This window comes from Notothenia rossii, assembly GCF_949606895.1.
Source record: "Notothenia rossii genome assembly, chromosome: 5".
NCBI classification, from domain to species: domain Eukaryota; kingdom Metazoa; phylum Chordata; class Actinopteri; order Perciformes; family Nototheniidae; genus Notothenia; species Notothenia rossii.
The window spans coordinates 21334249-21354957 of record NC_136903.1 but is presented as its reverse complement, the minus strand read 5'-3'; the positions used below and the strand labels follow the sequence as shown (position 1 = coordinate 21354957).

The window sequence follows — 20709 nt, the reverse complement described above, 5'->3', positions numbered from 1 at the left end:
CGGGAGAACAGGCTACACAATCCAGTGAACCTTCGATGCCTCTTGCTTTTTTATTATAAATGCATGTGTGAAAATAACCGTGTGCGTAAATTAGTGTTTTTATTTATTATTTTTATCCAGATGGGTTTGAAAGTCTTTTGTCTGCCGATTCATACCTGCATTTCCAGTTTCTGAGAGCTGGTTTTCACTGTCTTCCATTTATGTGCTTTAGCTTGTAGGGTATTATTAGCCGTCATGTTCTGTGCCATGCTGTCCACTGAATCATGCTTGGCAACAAGAAACATGACATTAATTGAAACAACAAATCAGAGAGCTATTAGCTGATTTCACATTCAAATCAATTGGACACTGAGATTCCAGTCTCATTATTCCAGCTGGTCAAACATTATCCCATCTGATGCTCAGGCATACAGCCGACTTTCAGTTTCCCTTCCAATTCTCTCACAGAAGGGTTGAGAAAGTCTCAGGCAGCCATTCTTTCTGCCCTTGTCCCTAATCCATTTTTATGAAGCTTCAACAAAGAAACAGGACTTTTGGAGTTCTTGTCGTGTTCAACACTGTCTCTGATGCCTTTGTCTGAGAGGTGAACACAAAGGTGGACACGTGCCGAGGTAACTACCTGTGATTTTAAAGCTGCTCAGTTCTATGTCAGGTGGACAAAGATAAGTAAACACTGGACAGCCTCAGAGATATTTATAATACTTATCTGACAGGAATCATCTGTAGGCACAGCCTGCACTGACTCAATGCTGCCCCCTACTGGTAGAGATGTAATCTTTGGATGAAAAAAACCAGCATGAAAACACAGATTCACCAGTGCTTTAGAGACTGAAACAAATTAATTGCTTTTAGATAAAGAGAAACGTTTTTGTTCTTTAATTTGGATCTTTATTCAATCCCCATCTCCTCTGTTCTACTGCAGTTTGATCCATCATGAATACACAAGTACAGAAGAGACCATGCCCTCATATATTACCTCTGAACAAACAGATCACATTCTGAAAAAAGACATATATACAGAGACGCAGGAGAGAAGGTTGTGACGAGGTCAACCAGAGGAGAAAGTGCAATTTAGGATGCAGTGAAGTCTGTTCTGAAGCAGCTGGAGGGGAGGGGGGGGGGCTACAGTGCAGACAGAGAGCAGAATGTATTGAGAGCTGACATCAGACCAGAGGGCAACACAGCCGCAGACCTCCTGTGGAAAATGAAGACGAAAAACTGGTGATGGAGCTCAGTGGGGCGGGAGAGACGGTGGGGCAGTACAAAGTGGGACACAGGTGAGCTGCGGGATGTCCGGGCGCCGCTTTGGACACGGTTGACAACATCCTCCACGGCCGCTGTGGATGCACACCAGAAAAAGGATGAGAGCCTCGGGATAAGAAGCACCGTGTGTGGAGCTGCAGCTCAGTTGAAGAAAAGGTCTCTGTGTTGAGGATCCCTGTGTATGGTTAGATAAGACTGGTCTTTTTAAAGGGTCAGTACACCCACATTACAAAAATATCTAAGAATGTTACAGTCATTAATCACAGTGGTATCTTGACATGCAGGCAGTTTTGGGTTTAGGAGTCGTTTTAGGAGGAATCCCTTTTCAAACCACCAATTGAGCTGAATGAATGGAACTGATAGCGCTGCGTTACAAAATGACATCTTAAAAAGGATGTAACGTCTCCTTTAGAAACAGTGCTCCACCTTTACAGACTGTTCACACCTTATTGCTGTGTCTTAACGGCACACTACAGTCAAATGAGCTACATAATAATCTGAATGGTTAATGTTTGTTGAAGTTAGTATACAATAAATTAACCCTTTACTGTTTCATACAACAATATGCAATGGATTCTCAAATGATGACGCTACTTTTCAGTTGAAAATGTCTGAAACATTTTAATATCTCTGGGTTTTGGATTGCTGTGTGTACAAAAACAAGTGATTACGACATAATCTCAGGCATTCTTCATAATTGTCGGACATTTTATAGATTCAAATTTGCTTTTGCAGCTCGATAGAACTCAAATTTCAAATTCTTCTGCATAGCCAGAAACCACATGTAATTGTTGTAATTTGAGTGAACTAATAACTCTTTCATTTCTGCTCTAAATCTTCACCAGGAAGCTCTCTTTGTCCTGCTATAATATGACCCACAGACACTCGGATGGATGATTCCTAACAGTACTATGAATGGTCCCTGATAGAGTGCACTGTGACCTCAATACACCCCCAAAAAAATAAACCCCTCAAATATTCACATAAACAAACTCTACAGACACACACATACTGATATATCTGCCGTATGGGATATACGAGATAGTCTTTGCCTAGTCCTCTACTGCATACAGTATGGTACCCAACACCACCCCTCACCAGTGGTACAAGTACAGGAATGATGGACATGTGCTCAGAAATGCTAAGTTTTCTCATCAGCAAGGAGGAAGCTCGGAAAGGGAAAAATAAGTGAAGGAAAGAAAGTCTCCCGACTATCGACACACAAAACCAGCGAACAGAAGGAGAACAGTCTGATATGATTAATGATCACATTTTATCACTTAGTGACTGCCGTTGGGTCCTTTAGACTCAGACATACTTAAAGAGTCGCAGCTCGGGTCTCCCCACCAGCTGAAGGGAGACCACACATTCTCTTTGCTGCATTCGAGTCTGTCGGAAAACAAAAGAAAGTTGTACAAGTACAAAAACAAATCGCCGTGATGTGTCTTCTTCATTGCATACATAAAAAACAACAACAAACCATACACCAAATAAAGCTTTGTAAAATTGCACTCTGATGTGGAATGAGTCCCAGACCCCCCCACCCTAACCCCTCCCATCATTTGGGATATTTACATTCAGTAGTTCAGTCCAGGATGGAGATAGAAAAAGACAGAGTTCTTACAAAGCAGAACCAAACACGTTTCCATTTCAGACACAGACCCTGGTCGTATCTGAGGAGCCATCCTGGCAGTCCTTCTTGTTTTTTGGAGCAGCTGCGAGTTCACCTGGGTTCTGCTGCTCTCCAATGTCCATGGTGACAGCTATCGCCTGCCCCCTGCTGTGCAGTCCGTCCCGTTACAGTGGATCCTTCCTCTCCAGGCTTAAGTGTTTGTGGTTCTGCTTTAGAAACAGACAGAGACCCCCACCCTCTGCTAGTGTGTGGCCAGCATAGGGCCAAGAAGTCTGGAGGGTTTTTATTTGTATTTATTCTGGACGGTTCCTAGCGCAGTTTGAGCTTGAAGGCGGAGATCTCCATGGGGTCCAGGCTGATGGAGGAGTCGTTGGTCAGAGGCGTGCTGGGGTGCATCAGGGTCAGGGACATGGGCTGCAGCAGCTGCAGGTCCAGGGTCCGGAACAGTCCCGAGACGCTCAGCTGCAGAGAGAGGGGAGGGGGTGTTAGTTAAAAACTTGAAATAGCTGGGATGCAAAAATTGAGAATGCAAATGAATTCAGATTTGCATTCACAGTCTGTACACAAACACTCGAAACGTAAAGTATCACTCAGAAAAAGGGTAGAAAAAAACAAGAAGATAACAACAGCATAACACTAGGCTGTTCAAAAATATGAAAATCAGGGAATTTCAAGTTTAGTTTACAACAGGTAGAAAAAAAATCCAATGGTGGAGCCAGTTTTCAGATCATTTAAAGTAGTGAAAGCAGCAATAACACACGTACCACGTTCAACCACAAGTACACATTCTGCATTTAAAGTTTACCTTAAGTAAAAGTACAAATAGAGTCACATTATTAACAGCAAGTTATAAGCATAAAAGTACTCATTTTGAAAAATGGCTCCATACAATGACACATTTTGTGAATTATTAGTATTATTATTATTATTATTATTATTATTGGTGCTTTTATATTCAAGCAGATCTTTAATGTAACTACTTTATTCATGGTTTGTTAGTTTAACCAGTAATAATGCTACATATTTTATCGACTGATTATTTAATATCAATCTGAAAACTAAACAACTACAGCTGACAGATAAATGTAAGTGAAAAGAAGAACAATCATTTCATCTGCAAATGTAGTCGAGTAGAAGTATATACAGTAGTATTTAACCAGTGCATGCAGGCAGAGTACTTGGTTTCCATTTCATGAACAAACAAATCTCTGCTCACGCAAAAATGATTAAGACTTTAGCCATAACTACAGCAAATTCATTTCTGACTGTAATTCCAAAAGTTTGTTTTTTCGCGCGCGCGCGTGCGTGCGTGCGTGTGTGTGTGTGTGTAGGTGTGTGTGTGTGTGTGTAGGTGTGTGTGTAGGTGTGTGTGTAGGTGTGTGTGTTCCTCCCCTGACCTGGCCTTGTGAGGTGGTGCAGTTAAAGCCCAGGTTCTGAGCCTCCAGGCCGCAGTCCAGCGCCAGCCGGTGAAGAATCAAAGCTGTGTACGCAGACGGAGAGTGGGGGTCTTTCTGCTCACACAGGAGACACACGGGTCAATTCAAAAGTCAACACGAGCAAACCGTTACAACCAAACTCAGTCTGTATTGCGTCTGCTCACCTGACTGTGGATGCTGCGCAGGTTCACCAGGTGGAAGTCGCAGGGCAGGATGGACTTGAGAGGGGCGAAGGTCTCCAGGGGGGGGACGCCGCGTCTTTTAGGCAGAACGGGCAACGGCAAGACCTCGTGGTTCAGGAAGGAGTTGGTCATGTGACTCAGGATGGACGGGAAGCTGGTTGTGGCGCTGTCCATCATCTGGAGGAGGGCGGAGAAGGATTTAAAACACGGAGGAGAATGACGGAGTAACTACTATTACGTCAATGACTCACTTCTAGAGATGTTCTGAAGCCTTTACTGCACCCCATGAGGAATGGGCTCTATATATATATATATATATATATATATATATATATATATATAAATAATTCTACTCCAGATAGACACATTACTAATCAATCTACTGTACAGTATGTGGGGTTTTAACAGCTGTAGCTGTGGTGTAATTGTTCTGAAAGTGTTTCTAACATGATGGTTGATGTATGGTGCAAAGCCAGGGCTCCATCAGCAGTATTTCCAGAGAGATGGATGATAAAACTGGAATCAATGCTTTCTATTCTCTGCCAATCTGTGTTCATTTACTTTATATCATTTGTGACCTTCAATTGCGCACTAAAAATAGCCCGGTTTGGCTATGACTATGTGGTGGTAAAAGAAAAGAAAAAATAGGAGCTGGAGCTACGGCAAAGACTAATACGTGGGCTAACAAGCATCGTTATCGTTGCCTAGGAAACATTACCTTTGGAACTCCGTCGCTCAATATTTTGGAGAGGAAAGAATGAAACAAAGAGGAGAGTTTTGCAAAGAGGCCTTCATGCTGAAGGTAATGGAGTGGAAAAACAAAAGGAAAACAAAGTGAGAGACAGGATGGTTAAGAAAAGACAGATGGGGGGGTAATGAGCACCGACAAATGACATGAACACAGGCGTTAATGAGCACAGATGAAGGATGTGACATATGACAGCTTTGCACAGAGAGTCAGGTGCATTGGGCTGGACTTTGGGATGGCATGGCGGTGGTCCCACTGACCATGTTTCCGATGGACCTCCTCTCCAGCAGCAGGCGGAAGCGGTTGGTGGTTTTCTTGTTATCCTTCAGACCCTGACCCAGCCCCCGATTATCATCCTGCATCAGCCGCCGGTCCATAATCACTTCAAGCTGGCCTGGGGGGGGAGGAGGAGGAGATAATCTATTACACTAATACAGCAGCCTGCGTATTGAACTTTCAGTCGATGGAGACAAACACTTTGAGCTATCCATCATATACAAAAAAACCTGCATTATTCTCATAACGATGATAAAAGGATTAGCTCGGTACATTGACGTGAGAGAGTGAACCTCTCGAAGGACAAGAGGGAGCGATAAGTGCTTCAATACGATTCCACAAAGCGCTACAGGAGGACAGAGGGAAAGAGAGAGTGCATTTCAGATTTGACTTTCACTCAGAATGAAATGAAGAATAAAGCAGAAACATTCAATAAACTGTATGGAGGTACGGACCGCTCTCCAGACTGGTGACGCCCAGAGCCTGAGCGGTGTGCAGCGTCAGGCGGTTGTTGCTGTCCTGGATGTACGCCTGGCTGGGCATGGGGTAGAAGTTGGCCTGCAGGGGGAGCTTCATCAGGTGGCGGCGCGGCTGCATCTGCAACAAGGGAGCAAACACAGGAGAAAACAACATGTCAGACTTCAGAGAAAAAAATGCATCAGACCAAGTTTTAAGAAAGGCGGTAAATAATCACCACTCTGGGAAAACGATTGTTTTTTGTGCCTTTTTGTTAAAAGTTTTTTAATTATATAAAATATAAGAAAAAAACGTATAGTAAAAAAAGAAAACATAAGACATATATGAGATATGTCCCTCCACTCCTCAGGACTACTCCAATACTTCCCCACAAAGAGGGACCACGAATCATCACCCTGTTAACCCCATACCATAAAATAGGGTTCTGGTGGAAATTGGACCACATGACAGCCCATCAGGTGCAAAAGTGGTAAAGTGACAACAAACAAGAAAAAAAACTACCCCGGACACCTCTGGTTTAAGCTGTAACAGAATTACCTACTGTAAAACCTTTTATTTATTTATTTGGCAGTATTTGTAATTTCAACAGACTGTCCCATGTAAAGAATATCCAGGAGTAAGTAACAGCTGTTGTCTCTTCAAAGCATGCAGGGTCTAAAAGGAGAGCAGTCTTTTTTCTCTCCTTTTAATATTCATATTGTAACTGTTCTCTTCAAAATGCGAGGGTGGGACAGACCTGGAATCCGTTTAGGTCTGTGTAGAAGACGTCCCCACTCTGGATGTCAGTGACCAGGCGCATCGCCAGCTCCTTATTGGTCTGATCACGGATGTCCACGGCGGTGGTGATTTCTATAGAAAGCCCGTCCACCCCTGAAGGTACAAAACCAAAGAGAACCAGAGATCAGGCGCAGAAGGAAGGGAGTGGAATAATGTATTCCACAAATTCAGGATACATGTGAATTACAGATAGCATTGGGCAGTGGGTTGCACAACGTTTACAAACAAATGTAGCTTACGGGATATAAAGATCCTTATTGAAATATAAATTGTGGTTTTGTCCAAAATATTAGCCCTTGTTAGCATCTGGTGAATTTCACTAAAAGACCTTTTGCAAAAGCCATTTGAAGTGATTCCATGTGCAGTTTAGTTGAACTATTACCTGGAACATTGTGTATGCGGATGGTCTGCTGAAAGTGCTGGTAGTATGCCACCACCTCGGAGAAGAGAGGGCCCTCCACCACCCGCACCACGGGGGGCTCTTTCTGGTTGTAGGGCTAAAAGCAGGGAGCGAGAAAAAAGTGGAATTATGAATACAATTTGTGTTAAAAATAGGAGAGAAGGCAATGGAAGTGACAGAGTTTTCTTTACATCAGGAAAGGATGAAGCAGCCTTCCTGCCCCGAGCACCCTAGCAAGATACCATGACACGAAACCCATGGGAGAATCTATCAAAGCCTTTTGAGAGGCAAGTAAACATCTGAGGTGCAACTATCGAGAGAATACCTTTGCTTTTCCATCAGGCAGGAAGAGGTAAGCGCCACTTTTGTCTTTGGAGGGGCGGGTGCCGTAGACCATGAACTGAATCTGAACCTTGATTTCCTGAGGGTCATCCTTTCGCTTGATACTCTTCAGATAAAAAAGAAACATGAATAGAAACAGAGCACATAAAGAAAACTGAATAAGGAGAGAGATGAAAAGATGTTTGAGTCGCAACAAGACACTCCATGTTCACTTTGATCAAAACCCCAGGGTTCATTGGGAAATGAAGCTAAAAAAGATCAAGGCTAAAAACACATGAGAGCATCTTTGATTCAGATACAAAGTGATCCGATGTAGGAGTGGACGAAACACAAACCTCCAGCAGGCCAGTGGTTCCAGAGAAGCCCAGGGTGAGAGCCTGGCTGCTGATGAAGAAGGTCTGCGGCTCGGCCTGCTGAGAGCGAACAGGAAGTGGGTCCAAGGCTCGGGCGGAGGTGCCGCGAGCCGACAGCCGGAGCAGCGTGTCGGAGCGCAGCGTCAGGGGCGAGTCTGCCGAGTCGTACAGGTGAAACACCGCCAGGCCCAGAGCCGGCAGACGGACCATGAACGTAGCCTGGATGGAGAAGGAAAGGACATTTGGATATGGAAAAATAAAGCTTTCATACACACTAACATTTGAAAAAGGCTGTGTTCTACAGCACCGGCTTCATTTTCCTTGTTAATCTGCAAGAGAGGACCGGAGAGGACCACAAGCCTTTCAATAAAAGTGAAAAGCATTTGGACGTTAGCTACAGTGTGCTGTAATTCAAATGTGATGAGGCGGTGTTAAGTAGACAGTTTGTGAGCCTCTGCTACAGTTACAGTCATTGCTTTCTGTGGGAGGACAGGATGTTAAATGGGCACAATAAACAAATCTGATGTAAAATTGTGAAGCAAATGGGATGTTATTTTATTAGTGAAGATTTAATTTACAATATGAGCTGAATCAAGGGGAGTGTGTTTTTGTTTTGAGAACGAAATGTTATTCTTATGATATGATGATGATGATACTACACACTAGTCTGAGGCCTTTTTGTTTAAAATGATATTCTGATTTGAATACTATTAAATTAAGTTTCTGCATTAAGTTACATATATATTCTTTTGCCAAATGCTTCCGTCTAAAAGAACTTACAATTTCCACCAAGACACACACACACTCTAAATGAGGTCTTTAACTTCACTAGGCAACACACAATTATGGTACATGGAGATATAATCAGAGAGTATTGATTTAACATTGTTGTGCTATAACAGTTTCGACTCAAAATGTATGCTACAGAACAAGATATGTCTTTTTGTATGCATTCTTCTTCATGGTCAAAACCTGGGGGCCCTAAATAACCCACAATGCAACTCAGATGCCAACAACTTGATCTGTACACATGCAACTTCAGTGTCTTTTTGCTTCCAATCTGAACATGTAAAAATAACAGACCCAGTGTAGACAGTGATGAGGTCTGTGCACACACTGCCGAATAGATCTATTCTCTTACCTCAAACACCTCTGCACTCATTTGACTGGCCGAGCTCCACTGAGCGCTCAGCTGCACAGGGAGGGTCTGTCCGTCCTCAGTGAGCACCCGCACCCTGACCGTGTTGACCAACACTGTGACCACGCAAAGGCGCTCCTGCTCGATGGGGTTAAACAGAACCAGGTACCTGGGTGAGAGGAGGAAAAAGCAATCAGAAACACAGTAAGGGCGAACAGTGTAGGAGGCGAGGGATATGAAAGTTGCCGGGGGATGCAGATAATACCTCGGGCCTGCTGGGTCCAGCTCGATTAAAGTGCGCTGAGGCAGAGAGTCTTGAGTAGCACGCCTGTCATCCTACAGAATGAAGCATGTAACAAAGGGAACACACTGAGAAGCCTGCGTATTCTGTCCCCTGTGGAAGTATTCAGACCGCGGGTTATACACTGAAAGAAGGGTCCTTCCATGTGTCCTCTTACCGTCTCAAGGAAGGGCTCAGTCTGGTAAAAGCGATAAAAGTCTTTGTTTTTCATCACCAGGAAATGAGCAGCATTGATGATTACCCTCTTCAGACCGGTGAGTGAACGCAGTAATCTGGGGAGGAGGAGAAATAATCAATGGCTGACTGCAGCAGTCAAAGCACAGAGCTCCTGCTTCAAAGCATTGAGCGGGGGTCTAAAATAGCCACAAAGACACAGGATTCAAATGAAGAGGCAGTCGTTTAGTTCATATCAATTCCATTTTGTTAACTGTTGTCTTCATCAATTTTCAATATTGAAAGATGTAAACCAACAACAACAACAACAACAACAAACATGACAGCAACGTTAAAACAAATAAATAATAAACAAATGAAAGGAGTTTAAACTAACCAATCCCTACTGTCATTTCATTTTGAACACTGAGACCTTTACCTGGTCCCGTAGTCAACAACCACATTCTCCTTTGCCGTGCCGGTGATGGCGTCGTGATGTTGGAACAGGCCAACAGTCTGCCTCGCGTCAACGAGCAGAGCGTAGTCTGATATGGGGTAGCGCCCCTCCATGCCCACATGTCGAGCGCTCGCTACCGCCAGGCTGTAGAGGATCTCTGCCCCCCTGAAGAAGGCGGACGAACAATTAGCATTGGGGAGCCCTTTAGTGGCTCTGTTAGCTAAAGGTGTGTTCAAATGATTAAGTTATTTTAACATGAGTGCAGATTCTATGAAAATGGGTCCTTTGTGTTTGGTTGTGGTTCAAACCGCATTATTTGCTCTATTCCCTAAAATCTCTTTGAAATGAAATGTAAGCTTGCTTTGATACAGCTGTTTGTGGAAGTAACCCCTAGGCAAATTAGGTTTTTACTTTTAGACTGCTCACAGTAGAGCGAAACAGGAGATGAGAATTAAATACACAGTTGATCATTTATGCGAACTTAAAATGAAGGTGTGGTCATCAAATTAAACCGATGGAATAAACCAAATAAAGGTCTATTTGTCTGATTTTAAATAAAATGATGAACATACAGAAAGGGAAATGAAACAATGTAAATAATATTGACTCGATTCAGATATTGTAAAGTATTATCAGTGATGCAAACACAGGTATGGTGAAAAAAGAGAGAACTATTCGAAGCAGGAAAGAAACAGCGTAATATACCATCTGACAAAGGCCTGTGCTACAATGCTTCAATTAACTGTTCTTTATAATTTACTCAGATCAATAGGAGACAGAGATGTTAAGTTATAAATCAAGGGTTTTTATTATTATTTACAGCAGGGGTGGGGAACCTTTTTCCTTTCAATTTTTACAACATCCTCCGAGGGCCGTACAAATCATTGAACTCAACCTCTGCTTAAAAAAAACTAAAATCACAGCCCATTCATTTGGCCTTTCTTTCATGCTGTGCAAAGAAAAAGCAACCTCTTAATCCAGATATCTTTCCATGACTCGCACATGCATGCATGCATGCATGCATGCATGTGCACGGTGTGGCATGACCACCGAAACAGCAAGATATGGACACAAGATGTGTGCAAATGTATTTAGTATCCATGTGAACATGATTTAAGTGGAGGGGACCTAACCTCCTCTAAGGGGGTCCGTGGGCATGCTCCCCCGGGAAGATATTTTTAATATATTGAAGTTAAAAGCATCAATCTGGTGCACTTTGAGAACAACATGAGGAGATCTATGGGTACATCTTTCAACACCCATATGAAACAGAACTGTAAGCAGATTTTTCTTATTGGATATTTTAAAAATCACTCCCCTTTCAAACTCTATTCTTGTTATTTTTAACAACTTTTTTTTGTTACTGTCATATAGTATTTTATACCTGTTAATAATTTAGTCTCTAATTTCTGATTAATAACTATAATGATCATATCAAGGTGTGGCCTAACCTCACTGAGCTGAGGTTATTTGAGCCTCTTGAGCTCTTTAAATTCGTTAGCATAGCTAGCTAACCAGATGCTAATAACAACAGATCGCCACTGTGCTTACAACTAAAGACACAGCCACGCAAACACTGTGGCATGTGTACCGCTCCTTATGGGTACTGCAATATTTGAAGAGCTGGAGCGGTGTTCCGTTGCACTCCGTCAGCACACTCCTTTCAGACGAGACATAACCACGTGAAGACACGTCACGTGTTGTCTTCAAGGAACCTGTCCTTGGCCAGGAAAAAAGAGGCACTCGCTTGTTTAATTATTTTGCGATCTAGATTTCTTCTTCTTTTTTGAAGTGAGAAGTTGTCCGTCAGTCGGACGGACTAACGGACGGACTGACGAATTGACGGACCCCCCCCCCAAAACGAAAACTCTTCGGTTCTCCACGAATTACGCAAGTCACCCAAAGCAGCGTTAAAAAAGCGGGAGGCGCCGAAAAGCGACTAATTTGCATCACTGATTATGTATACAAATGATTGTCTCTCCATCTTGGAGTGATACCAGGTGAATTGTTTGACTTCTCTTTGTTTACAGGATTGCAGGAGGGACATGTACGCTCCTAACTCCGGAGTCCGGACGTATCAGCTACATCTTATTTACAATGCAAAAAAAGAAACAAAGTGCCTGCTGTAGAACTCCCTGAAATAAACAGCCACAGCATCACTAATACGCCTCAGCATGTAGGTGTCGGGTATCAGTGATTGAATCTGCCTCACCTGAGATGTGACTCTAATATGCGGTCCAGGCTCTTGTAAAAGGGCCGCGAGGTGAAATAGCCGGTCCAGTAGTGGTCCTCTCGGTCTGCATAGGCGAAGAAATCTCCACTAAGCACTGGGAAGTCTGGCGGTCTGGACCCCTGGGCCACTCCCTTTGCTTTGTATACAGCGGAGAAGTAGTCTGTGAGCGTGCCGAACTGAGCCTGGAGGAGCACAGAGATGACACATTAAAAAAATAACTCACTCAAAACCCAGCTGTGTGGGGAAAAAGAACATTTCTCATTATAATGCATGCACTTGTCATCTTACATGGCACATTCTAAACCAAACATCGCATTGTGACGGATTCTTTGTTCTGTCAGCAAGTTAAAATAAGACTGCATGATTGATTATCACAAAAGGTTGTACAGCGAAATACCCGGCACACCACATGCTGGAAAGGATAAAACAAGGAAAAAGGGGCAGAACATATATTTTGCATCGCTGTATCCGATAGTTGACAAACTGCTTTCTCACTTGTACGTGCAGCTCTGGGTGAGAATTCATGTAGTCAAACAGCTTTTGGTAGTTGTTGAACTGCTGATCCCACTCCAGCGCCTTGTCGTAGCGAAAGTCATCTCCCAGAGGGACCAGAAGCACCTTGCTGCGGAAGAGTTTGGACTTCTTACGGTACTGATCCAGGAGCAGGTTTGCCCTGATTGATGAAGAGGGAGAGAAAGAGAGAGTGGGACATGAAGGGGAAAACTGAGGGGACACACTTCTTGGCATCCAAACCTGCCCTACTTTGCATTTGCCAGTTTTGTATGAAATCACTACGACCTTGGAAGGAGGGGTCAAATTAGCCCTGGGGTTTTTTTCCACTAGCCACTAAAATATGTCTTCTGGAAAGTTCTTGAAAGGCTATCTGCAGGCTACGTCTGTCCCGCCGTTCATCCACCTCCTCTGATTGTTGTTATTGGCACAAGTTCAGGGTTAGTTTGTTCGTAAGGGACAAGTAGAAATAACATTGAGAGATTCGCAACAGCCAAGACCAAGCCGTGTTTGTGTGTAGCCAAATTCCAACACTATGCTAAAAAGTACGAAGTTGAAGTTTATAGACATCATAGCTTGATTAAAAGTATTTATTATGTTCTATGTATTGCGATAATGGAGATCGTATATCTTAGAATTCAAAGTTATGTTTAAATTGCTAAGTCTCTGAGAAATAAAAAAGGTAGCTAAGCCACTACCAAATTGTTACCAGTTTTATGTAAACGGTTCAGACTATTGAAATAATGTCTCACCTCTCTGCTACATTGGCCTCCACCACAGGTTTTGGGGGCACTTTCCAGGGGCAGTTTATCCGACCACCTGGTAACCTCTTGAAATCGAACTGGCAGCAGATCTTGGGGTCGGGCCCGCAGGTGTGAGGCACGTCGTAGCTGTAGAACGGCATCATGTGGCAAAAAATATCCGTTTTTGATCCGGTGTCTGTGGAAGCAGTAAAGTGGAAATCAATTAGCTTGAGAGGGATCCATTGTTGACAGCAGCCTTAAAGTCCAGAATAAAGAACAGTCATAAAGTGTGCTCTGCTCAGATTAGGGACACATTTATGATAAATGACTTATTAAGTTGTTGGTTATCCAAGTTCACACCTACAGTGTTCACTGGGGGAAATCTTTCTTGCTGTTTCAACAAAAAGTAAATGACAGCCCAAATAGAACTCAGCATCACAAATTGATCAATCTAACAGGAAAGGAATTTTCCATTAAGAACAAACACACACAAACTCTTCAGCAGATGTCAACTTAATTAGGAGATAATGGGAAGCTGAGGCTATTACACAGTGGCTGTTCTTCCAAAACGAGCTTAACACAGATAAGTACATGAATCAGATGACATGGCTCCGCTCCACTCACCCCAGGCCTGCCTCCACATGAACTCCAGGCTGCGGGTGGAGGCAAAGTGTTTTTTGATGGAGTAGTGAACCCTCTGGATGAGCATGCTGGTCAGGTTGGCCTTCTTCAGCAGATAGGACATGGTGGCACTGTGACCAAAAGGGTCTACCGCCCACCCGCTGCGAGGAGTGACACCTATGTATGACAGGGCGCAAGTTCAGGATGACCTCAGATATAGGAAGGAATGCACATTTTAGAAAATATTCTGCCCTGCAGGGAGAAAAGAAAATAGCACAACATATGTTATCAGGCACTGAGTGAGGGGCTACTACAACTGCTGCATGTGTGATAACAAGTTTACTATCAAACCTTGAGAGTATTGGTGTCATTTTCACCTATATACCGTTGTGTAATAAAAGCTTTGAATGAAGAACAAGCGAGTCTTGTCCAAACTGAACGTGTTTAAAGTTTATATTAATACAACAGTTCTCAACAAGAACGGTAGAACACGGGGGAAATGCACTCAACATAATCGTATTCATTTCAAATCATAACAGGAAGGACAAAGAGCAGGGACACATACTTGCACTTCAAAATAAAAGCATTTTCTGTCAAACATTTTACCCTTAACTTTTGTCAAGAAGCAAAAAAATAAATGTGTTGACTGCCTTAAATAAAAGAAGTTACAACATATGTAGTGGAGTGAATTGGGGTGAAGATATTTTTTGAAATATAAGAATAATTCATCTATGTATAAATGGATATGTAATCATTTGTGATTGTGTACCTATATTTCTCTCCAGCCACTGATGTCCCTCAATGAGCTGGTCTATCATGGCAAAGTAGTGAACGTTAGCTTCATCCGTCATAACCCAGCCTCCTGTGACAATCTCTAGCTGCCCTCCAAGGATCAATCTGTTGAACAGAGAGGATTAAGAAAGAGAGGTGAGGATAATCCAGCCCTTAAGAAGGAGATTCCCAGTAACCAGATAATAGACTATTTTTAGAGAAACTACATCCCACCAGCAGCAGGTAACGTCAACAGAGTAAATAATGTACGGTAGTTAAGTAAGCATCGCAGAAGTCTCAACTAATCGTGAAGGGTCAGGTGGTTAAATGGAAGGCTCAGTGGTTGTCTAAGCTGTGACTCACTTGCGCATAGCCTCCTGCTTGTATGTGTCTGCCGTCTCCCACCACTTAGCGAAGAATGAAATCTCAGACCAGATGAACTTCCTTCGAGGATCTTCGGGCAGCTTCACCACTATGTTGTTTAAAATATGCTGCGTCTGGTCTGTGAAGTACTTGTCAAAAGTCTTGATCCAACCTAACAAGACAAGAAGATCAATATGAGCAATTTGCACAACAGATGGCCAACAGGATGTCAGCTTCATTCTGGACTATCTTTGAAAATAAACACCTCCACAGCCCAACACCCCTTTGTGCAGCCGGCTGATATAAAAGACATGAAAACAGAGCAAGTAAAAAAAAACTCTCCGCAGTGGAAAAAGTGCTGCAACAGATCAGAAATAAAACTCATATTTTATTCAAGTTGAGCAGCTCCCCTCAGAAAGCTATTTAGCAGAGTGGTTTCAGAAGAAGTGACTCAAAAACCAGTCCTGTGCACTTTCATTGTACAAAAGTCTAGAATACCTCAGTCTATAACTATCCTGTCAAATATGTATCTTACATATTGAAGTCCAATATATTGAAACAGCAATCAAAGTTCTGCAGAATCAAACTGATGCTACTGAAATGTGAATGGTTGAGTAATCATATTTAGTAAGGGACAGGACTATTTACTGCTCTGTTTTAACATCATTGGTTGAGATGCTTACCTGCATTTCACTGAAACCCTTAAAATCCCTTCCTTGCATTTAGTCAAAAGAGCCGATAATTAAACCTGCTTCAATTGTCTTTAGAGAGTGCTGAGTATTTGCTTTCTGGTTGCCAAACTCTCCTTCTGTTGACACTACAGAATATGTTGCAGCCGAGTTAAATCAAATGCAGCTCTAAATGAAGCTCATTCGCATCGTTGATGGACTGAATGTGCAGGTTCCTTCAGGCTGTCAACATATCGATAACTGTCAAGTTAGCAAGCATGTGGCAGGCTGGAAAACAAGTTTAATGGATGTGTCAAGCGAAAATAAAATCTCAGCCAACACCACCTATAAATAGCTGGAGCTTTCCAATGCCAATATCTTTCTAATTCCATTGTTTGGGACTAAGCCGTCAATCGTGTCAACATTATGCTAATAACGATGAGAACAAACGATTCAAATTTTGAATGATGTCTGCGTCCCTGGCCTCCCACTCAGATGACGACTCAAAGTCGCTGGCTTGTCTACAGACGAGGCAAATTTAACCCGATGGAAAAATAAGTGGTTCTGACCTGCTTGACGCTGCATCTAAAAATGATGTTTAAATCAGACTGACTTTGAAACAAACACAAAGACATTTACAACTTTCAACAAAGTTCCGCTGTGTATTATAGCTTCTCAACTCACCTGGATCATTGTGGGAGTGGGGAACTACAAACACTTGCAGTGGTTCATTGTCCCACTCGTCAGCTTCATAAGTAATTTCGAAGCCCTGTTTCCATACGCCACCATCAGGGTTGTCAAACTTGAGGATGGAGTACACATCCAGCATCTAAAATGAAATACAAGCTCAAAATGTGCTCACAAGACACAGCCCAACAAAAAAACGTTATAATATTTAAAAAAGTTAGCAGTGATAGGATTGTTTTGTATGGGCAAAAACTCAGGCATTTTACCTGAACATCTGCTTGACCATGGCTGCCTAAAGCAGACTGGCAATCCTGGGGTTTGACAGCGAGGAAAGTGGGACGGCCGTCGAAGGGTAGGACCCAGGAACCATTGGCACTTCTGAATGGCAGGTGGCCGCTGGGAGACACAGCTCCTGTGTCTGTGAGCTCCATCACAGAGTCCTTTATGTGGCTGATAATTTGGTGGTTTTCCTCCAGAAGCTGCTCCAGCTGCTCTATCCGGTTCTGCAGAACTGAGATTTGGCTCTAAAAACCAGACAACAATCATAAATCAAACAGATGTGGGAGATCATAAAACATCCGTTAACCAAAGCCACATTCTTCCTTTCTGTTACAGTGAGTAAGCGTTAGTTTAAATACTAAATTAGACTGCAATGGAAAAATATTCAGCCAAGGTAACAAAAGCCAGTTGGATAAAAATCAGTCCTGAAGATATTTCAGGGGTACAGGATAGGGCTGTTCAATTAATCGTATTTTAAATCGCGATTACGGCTTGAAACGATTACGAAAACAACGGAATCGAAATAAAACGATTATTTTGTTATTATTATTATTATTATTATTATTATTATTACTACTTTTTTTTTAAATACATTTTTTTTTTTGGGTTTTTCAGTTGAATTATACTTACAGTTAAGGGTAATCAACTGTTAAAAACATACTGTTCACATTTTCTTTCTCCAATAAATGGATGTTTTCAAAGTCAATGAATAATCACATTTAATAATCGCAATTACAATTATTGACCCAAATAATCGAGATTATGATTTTTGCCATAATCGAGCAGCCCTAGTACAGGATGGGACAAGTCTATTTCCATTTCAATATTTAAAAACATATTTTAAGCCTTGTGCCAAGGGATGAAGAAATGTCAATAAATTCCTTTTATTTAGCTAGCTTATATTATCTAACATATATGGCGACAAAAAGAAGTGCAGCAGCAATAAGTATAGAAAGGGGTTTCAAACACTACAGCCATTTTTCTTACCCGTGGAAAGTTCCCGCCATTCTGTCGCCTTGCAGGGTCATGTTGGACTCGATCCAACATCAGATACAGAGAGAATACAGCCACACAGAATATGGCTCCTCCACACACTGTCACCTGTTTCCTCAACTTCATCCTCCTCTGGAGCAGGATTCTTTCCAGGGATTAAATATTTAAAAAATGACCTTGGCTGTGTTTTTTACGGCAAAAAAAAAAAGTCCTTGAATGAAATTAATCAAAGTGCAAAGGAATGGGAAATGAGCAGCTACACCGGTATTACTGTTTCCGTTGCACTCCTGCGATGAAGCCTCCCCTTACCATACTGGAGACCACCAAGGGGGCTACAGCAAGTGGCAGCAGTGGACAAGGGTACTTTATCAGCAATAGCTGGCAAGCAGTCTGTCAGCTTTGGCCAAACCACAGCCACCGGTGGGCTCCTTCAAAGTAGCCCTTGTGTTCAACCATCCAAATCGATGAGAATGCAGGAAAAGAAGGAAAAAAAATGTCGCACAGAAGGGGGTCACACAGGAAACCTAGTGTGCCTGCAGCATCATGTGTTTTGCTGGGGGCCTGCTTTCCTGGTCCGGTCCCCACTCTCACAGCACGGTCTAATCCTCCAGTATCGCCAGAGTCCCCCTCTGCTCAGTTGGCCTTCAGTGCCACAAAAGTTATCCCTCTAGGCTGTGGCAGTGCAAAGAAACAGCCTGAGAAAAAGAGCAACTTGGCTTGGAGCAGCAGCTTTTGAATCAAGCCTCAACTCTGCCCGGGGCAGCTCCTGGAATTGAAATGAGACAAATGTCATTCTTCTCTCAGTAGCATAGTTTCAGCTTATCTACTGTGACAGCACGGGCAGTGTGTCTGTCCTCGATCACAAGCGGCAAGTTGAAATCACATCAGAGGTTGTTCTTCGGCTGTTAGGACATTTTTACATTAGTGGATCATTCATAAATGTGTATTCAGCCATACAGAGAGGAGCTGTTATTGACAATAAACACAAGTGAAATAACTGAGTGGGAGAGTGAGAGCTGAAGAGTAGAGTAAACAGGAGGGGAAACTAAAATCAAGCAGAGCATATTGGACTATGTTTGCTAACAGTACTAATAGGTGTTCCTGTTTTCTTCTTTGTGCAAATCCAACCTGATTATAATCCTCTCACTTTTCAGTCAGTGACTATCCAAGCAGCAGGGATAATAACCTGGCTCCTTCATGTGCTTAAGACTTACTGAAAAATAGCTTCACTGTCAGTAGGAAGACAAATACTTCTTAGATCATCTGTGCCACATGATGAACATTTCCAACAGTAAAGGCTTTGTTAGTTGGGGTGCCTGACAGAGAGAACTACATATCTTCATTTAAGTGACAAAATGCAATAACACCACAGATGCCAAGCTACTCCCATGATGGCATATTTGCATTAAGGGAAACAAATGCCTTATCCCCTGTGTATACTCTCAAATTCCCCTCTAACGTGTACTTTTGGTTATTGACTCAATGGGAGGCAGCTAGGTTAAGGTTTAACTTGCATGACTTGTGGTCAGCTCTCGGTTGGCAGCTAGCCACAATGCCTTTCTACAAACTTAAGAGCATTACGATACATGCACTTGGACATTATCCTGGGCAGGCTCAGTAACATGGCACCTTGTTAATACATTTGGCTCGTTAACGTCCTCTGACAAACTTTAATAATCCCTTTAACTGGATATCACGAACAGGCAGCTAATCAAGCTAGCAATAGCCCTCAGTGTTCCTATTATTAAGTAACCACACCAGTTAGACTGGTTAACAAGCTAGCAAAGACAGTCGGACAACGTAAATATAAAGGCTGTAATTTAATGATATATCCAGGTGCACCGCAGTCACAGCTGTCCTTCCTGCTGCACGGCAGATTAATGTCTATCCTTACAGACGATAGCAAGTGTCGGCTTGTTAACATTAAGACAATACGTGGCTGATATTTCCTGGCTAACCATTCACTTTCTGTCTAAATCCCCGCCAACACTCGAATACGACCTTGGGGACCCTGTCTCGTTGTGAACAAAATAAAAAAAGCTGACGTTACCCATCAAAGGAGAGTAATCCGGAAGAGTGTAGAGCCCAACAGTGTGTGTGCTTCTAGCTCCAGGCTGACAGATTACCAATTGAAGTAGTTAGCTAGCAGCTAGCACCGCTGAACTGCCGCAAAGGCTTCTGGGATAGAGAGGCGTTGCGCATCACTCGGTGATAGGACAGAATGAAATAATTATAAACACATGCACCATCCTTTCTTATCTAGAGTGTGGTAATGCATCGTACATGTAGGCTTTATTGGAATTTAATTATACGATTATAATAAACAAGCACTGTAGTCACACAGGACAACCCTTTGCAACTTGCTGTTTACAACACATTACGACACTATATGACCCAGTTATCTATATTAGTTTATGTAATTTACAAAATAATATATTTAATTATCATTAATAATTTACACATTTCGTCTGCAAAGACACAATGAAGTAAAGTCAGCTCTGTAGAATGCACCTAACCCCTTAAAGATCTGCCTGAGGATCTGAGAGCCTATTGAAGACTTGAAACTTAAACTTGAAACCAGCCAATGGTTTGATTGAAAATTGTCTGTATTATATGTGTATGTATTTAATCTGTAAAATGTTATTCTATTTGTGTTATCTTGCAAACACACACATACATGCAAAAAAAAATGTCTTATTTCTTGATTGACACCTGAGAAGCCTGTTTGAGAAATGTGGCGATACTTTGCATACAAGTCACATAGTTGTGTTCTTTTGGTGGACCATCCAGGAAGTATTTTTGTGTTCATGGAAACTGGAGGTTAGCTAACACTTACATAATTTATTAGCAGCTTGTGTGGGACATGAGAAACAGATGGTAATGTTTTAGTTTGGCTTTAGTCAAA

At 42.4% G+C, this 20709-nt stretch overlaps 1 protein-coding gene across 2 annotated transcripts; it reads right to left on the bottom strand.

The window, feature by feature from the left end:
* Positions 1-1857: 1857 nt before the first annotated feature.
* man2a2 (mannosidase, alpha, class 2A, member 2) lies at positions 1858-20009 on the bottom strand. 2 transcript variants are annotated; one of them, XM_079684162.1, is made up of 23 exons: positions 19855-20008; positions 17799-18570; positions 16799-17056; positions 16530-16674; positions 15178-15349; positions 14813-14940; positions 14047-14220; positions 13432-13618; positions 12665-12842; positions 12149-12351; positions 9919-10101; positions 9484-9598; positions 9291-9361; positions 9029-9194; positions 7870-8106; positions 7518-7640; positions 7175-7289; positions 6752-6885; positions 5994-6135; positions 5523-5656; positions 4497-4691; positions 4294-4407; positions 1858-3358 (listed from the first exon to the last, which is right to left on the bottom strand). In XM_079684162.1, the coding sequence occupies exons 2-23, from the start codon at positions 17928-17930 to the stop codon at positions 3206-3208; spliced, it is 3459 nt and encodes a 1152-aa protein (XP_079540288.1). In that variant the 5' UTR covers positions 17931-18570; positions 19855-20008; the 3' UTR covers positions 1858-3205. The 2 variants fall into 2 exon arrangements, with proteins under 2 accessions (XP_079540288.1, XP_079540287.1); XM_079684161.1 differs by having other exon boundaries at positions 9029-9361; positions 19855-20009.
* Positions 20010-20709: the final 700 nt, after the last annotated feature.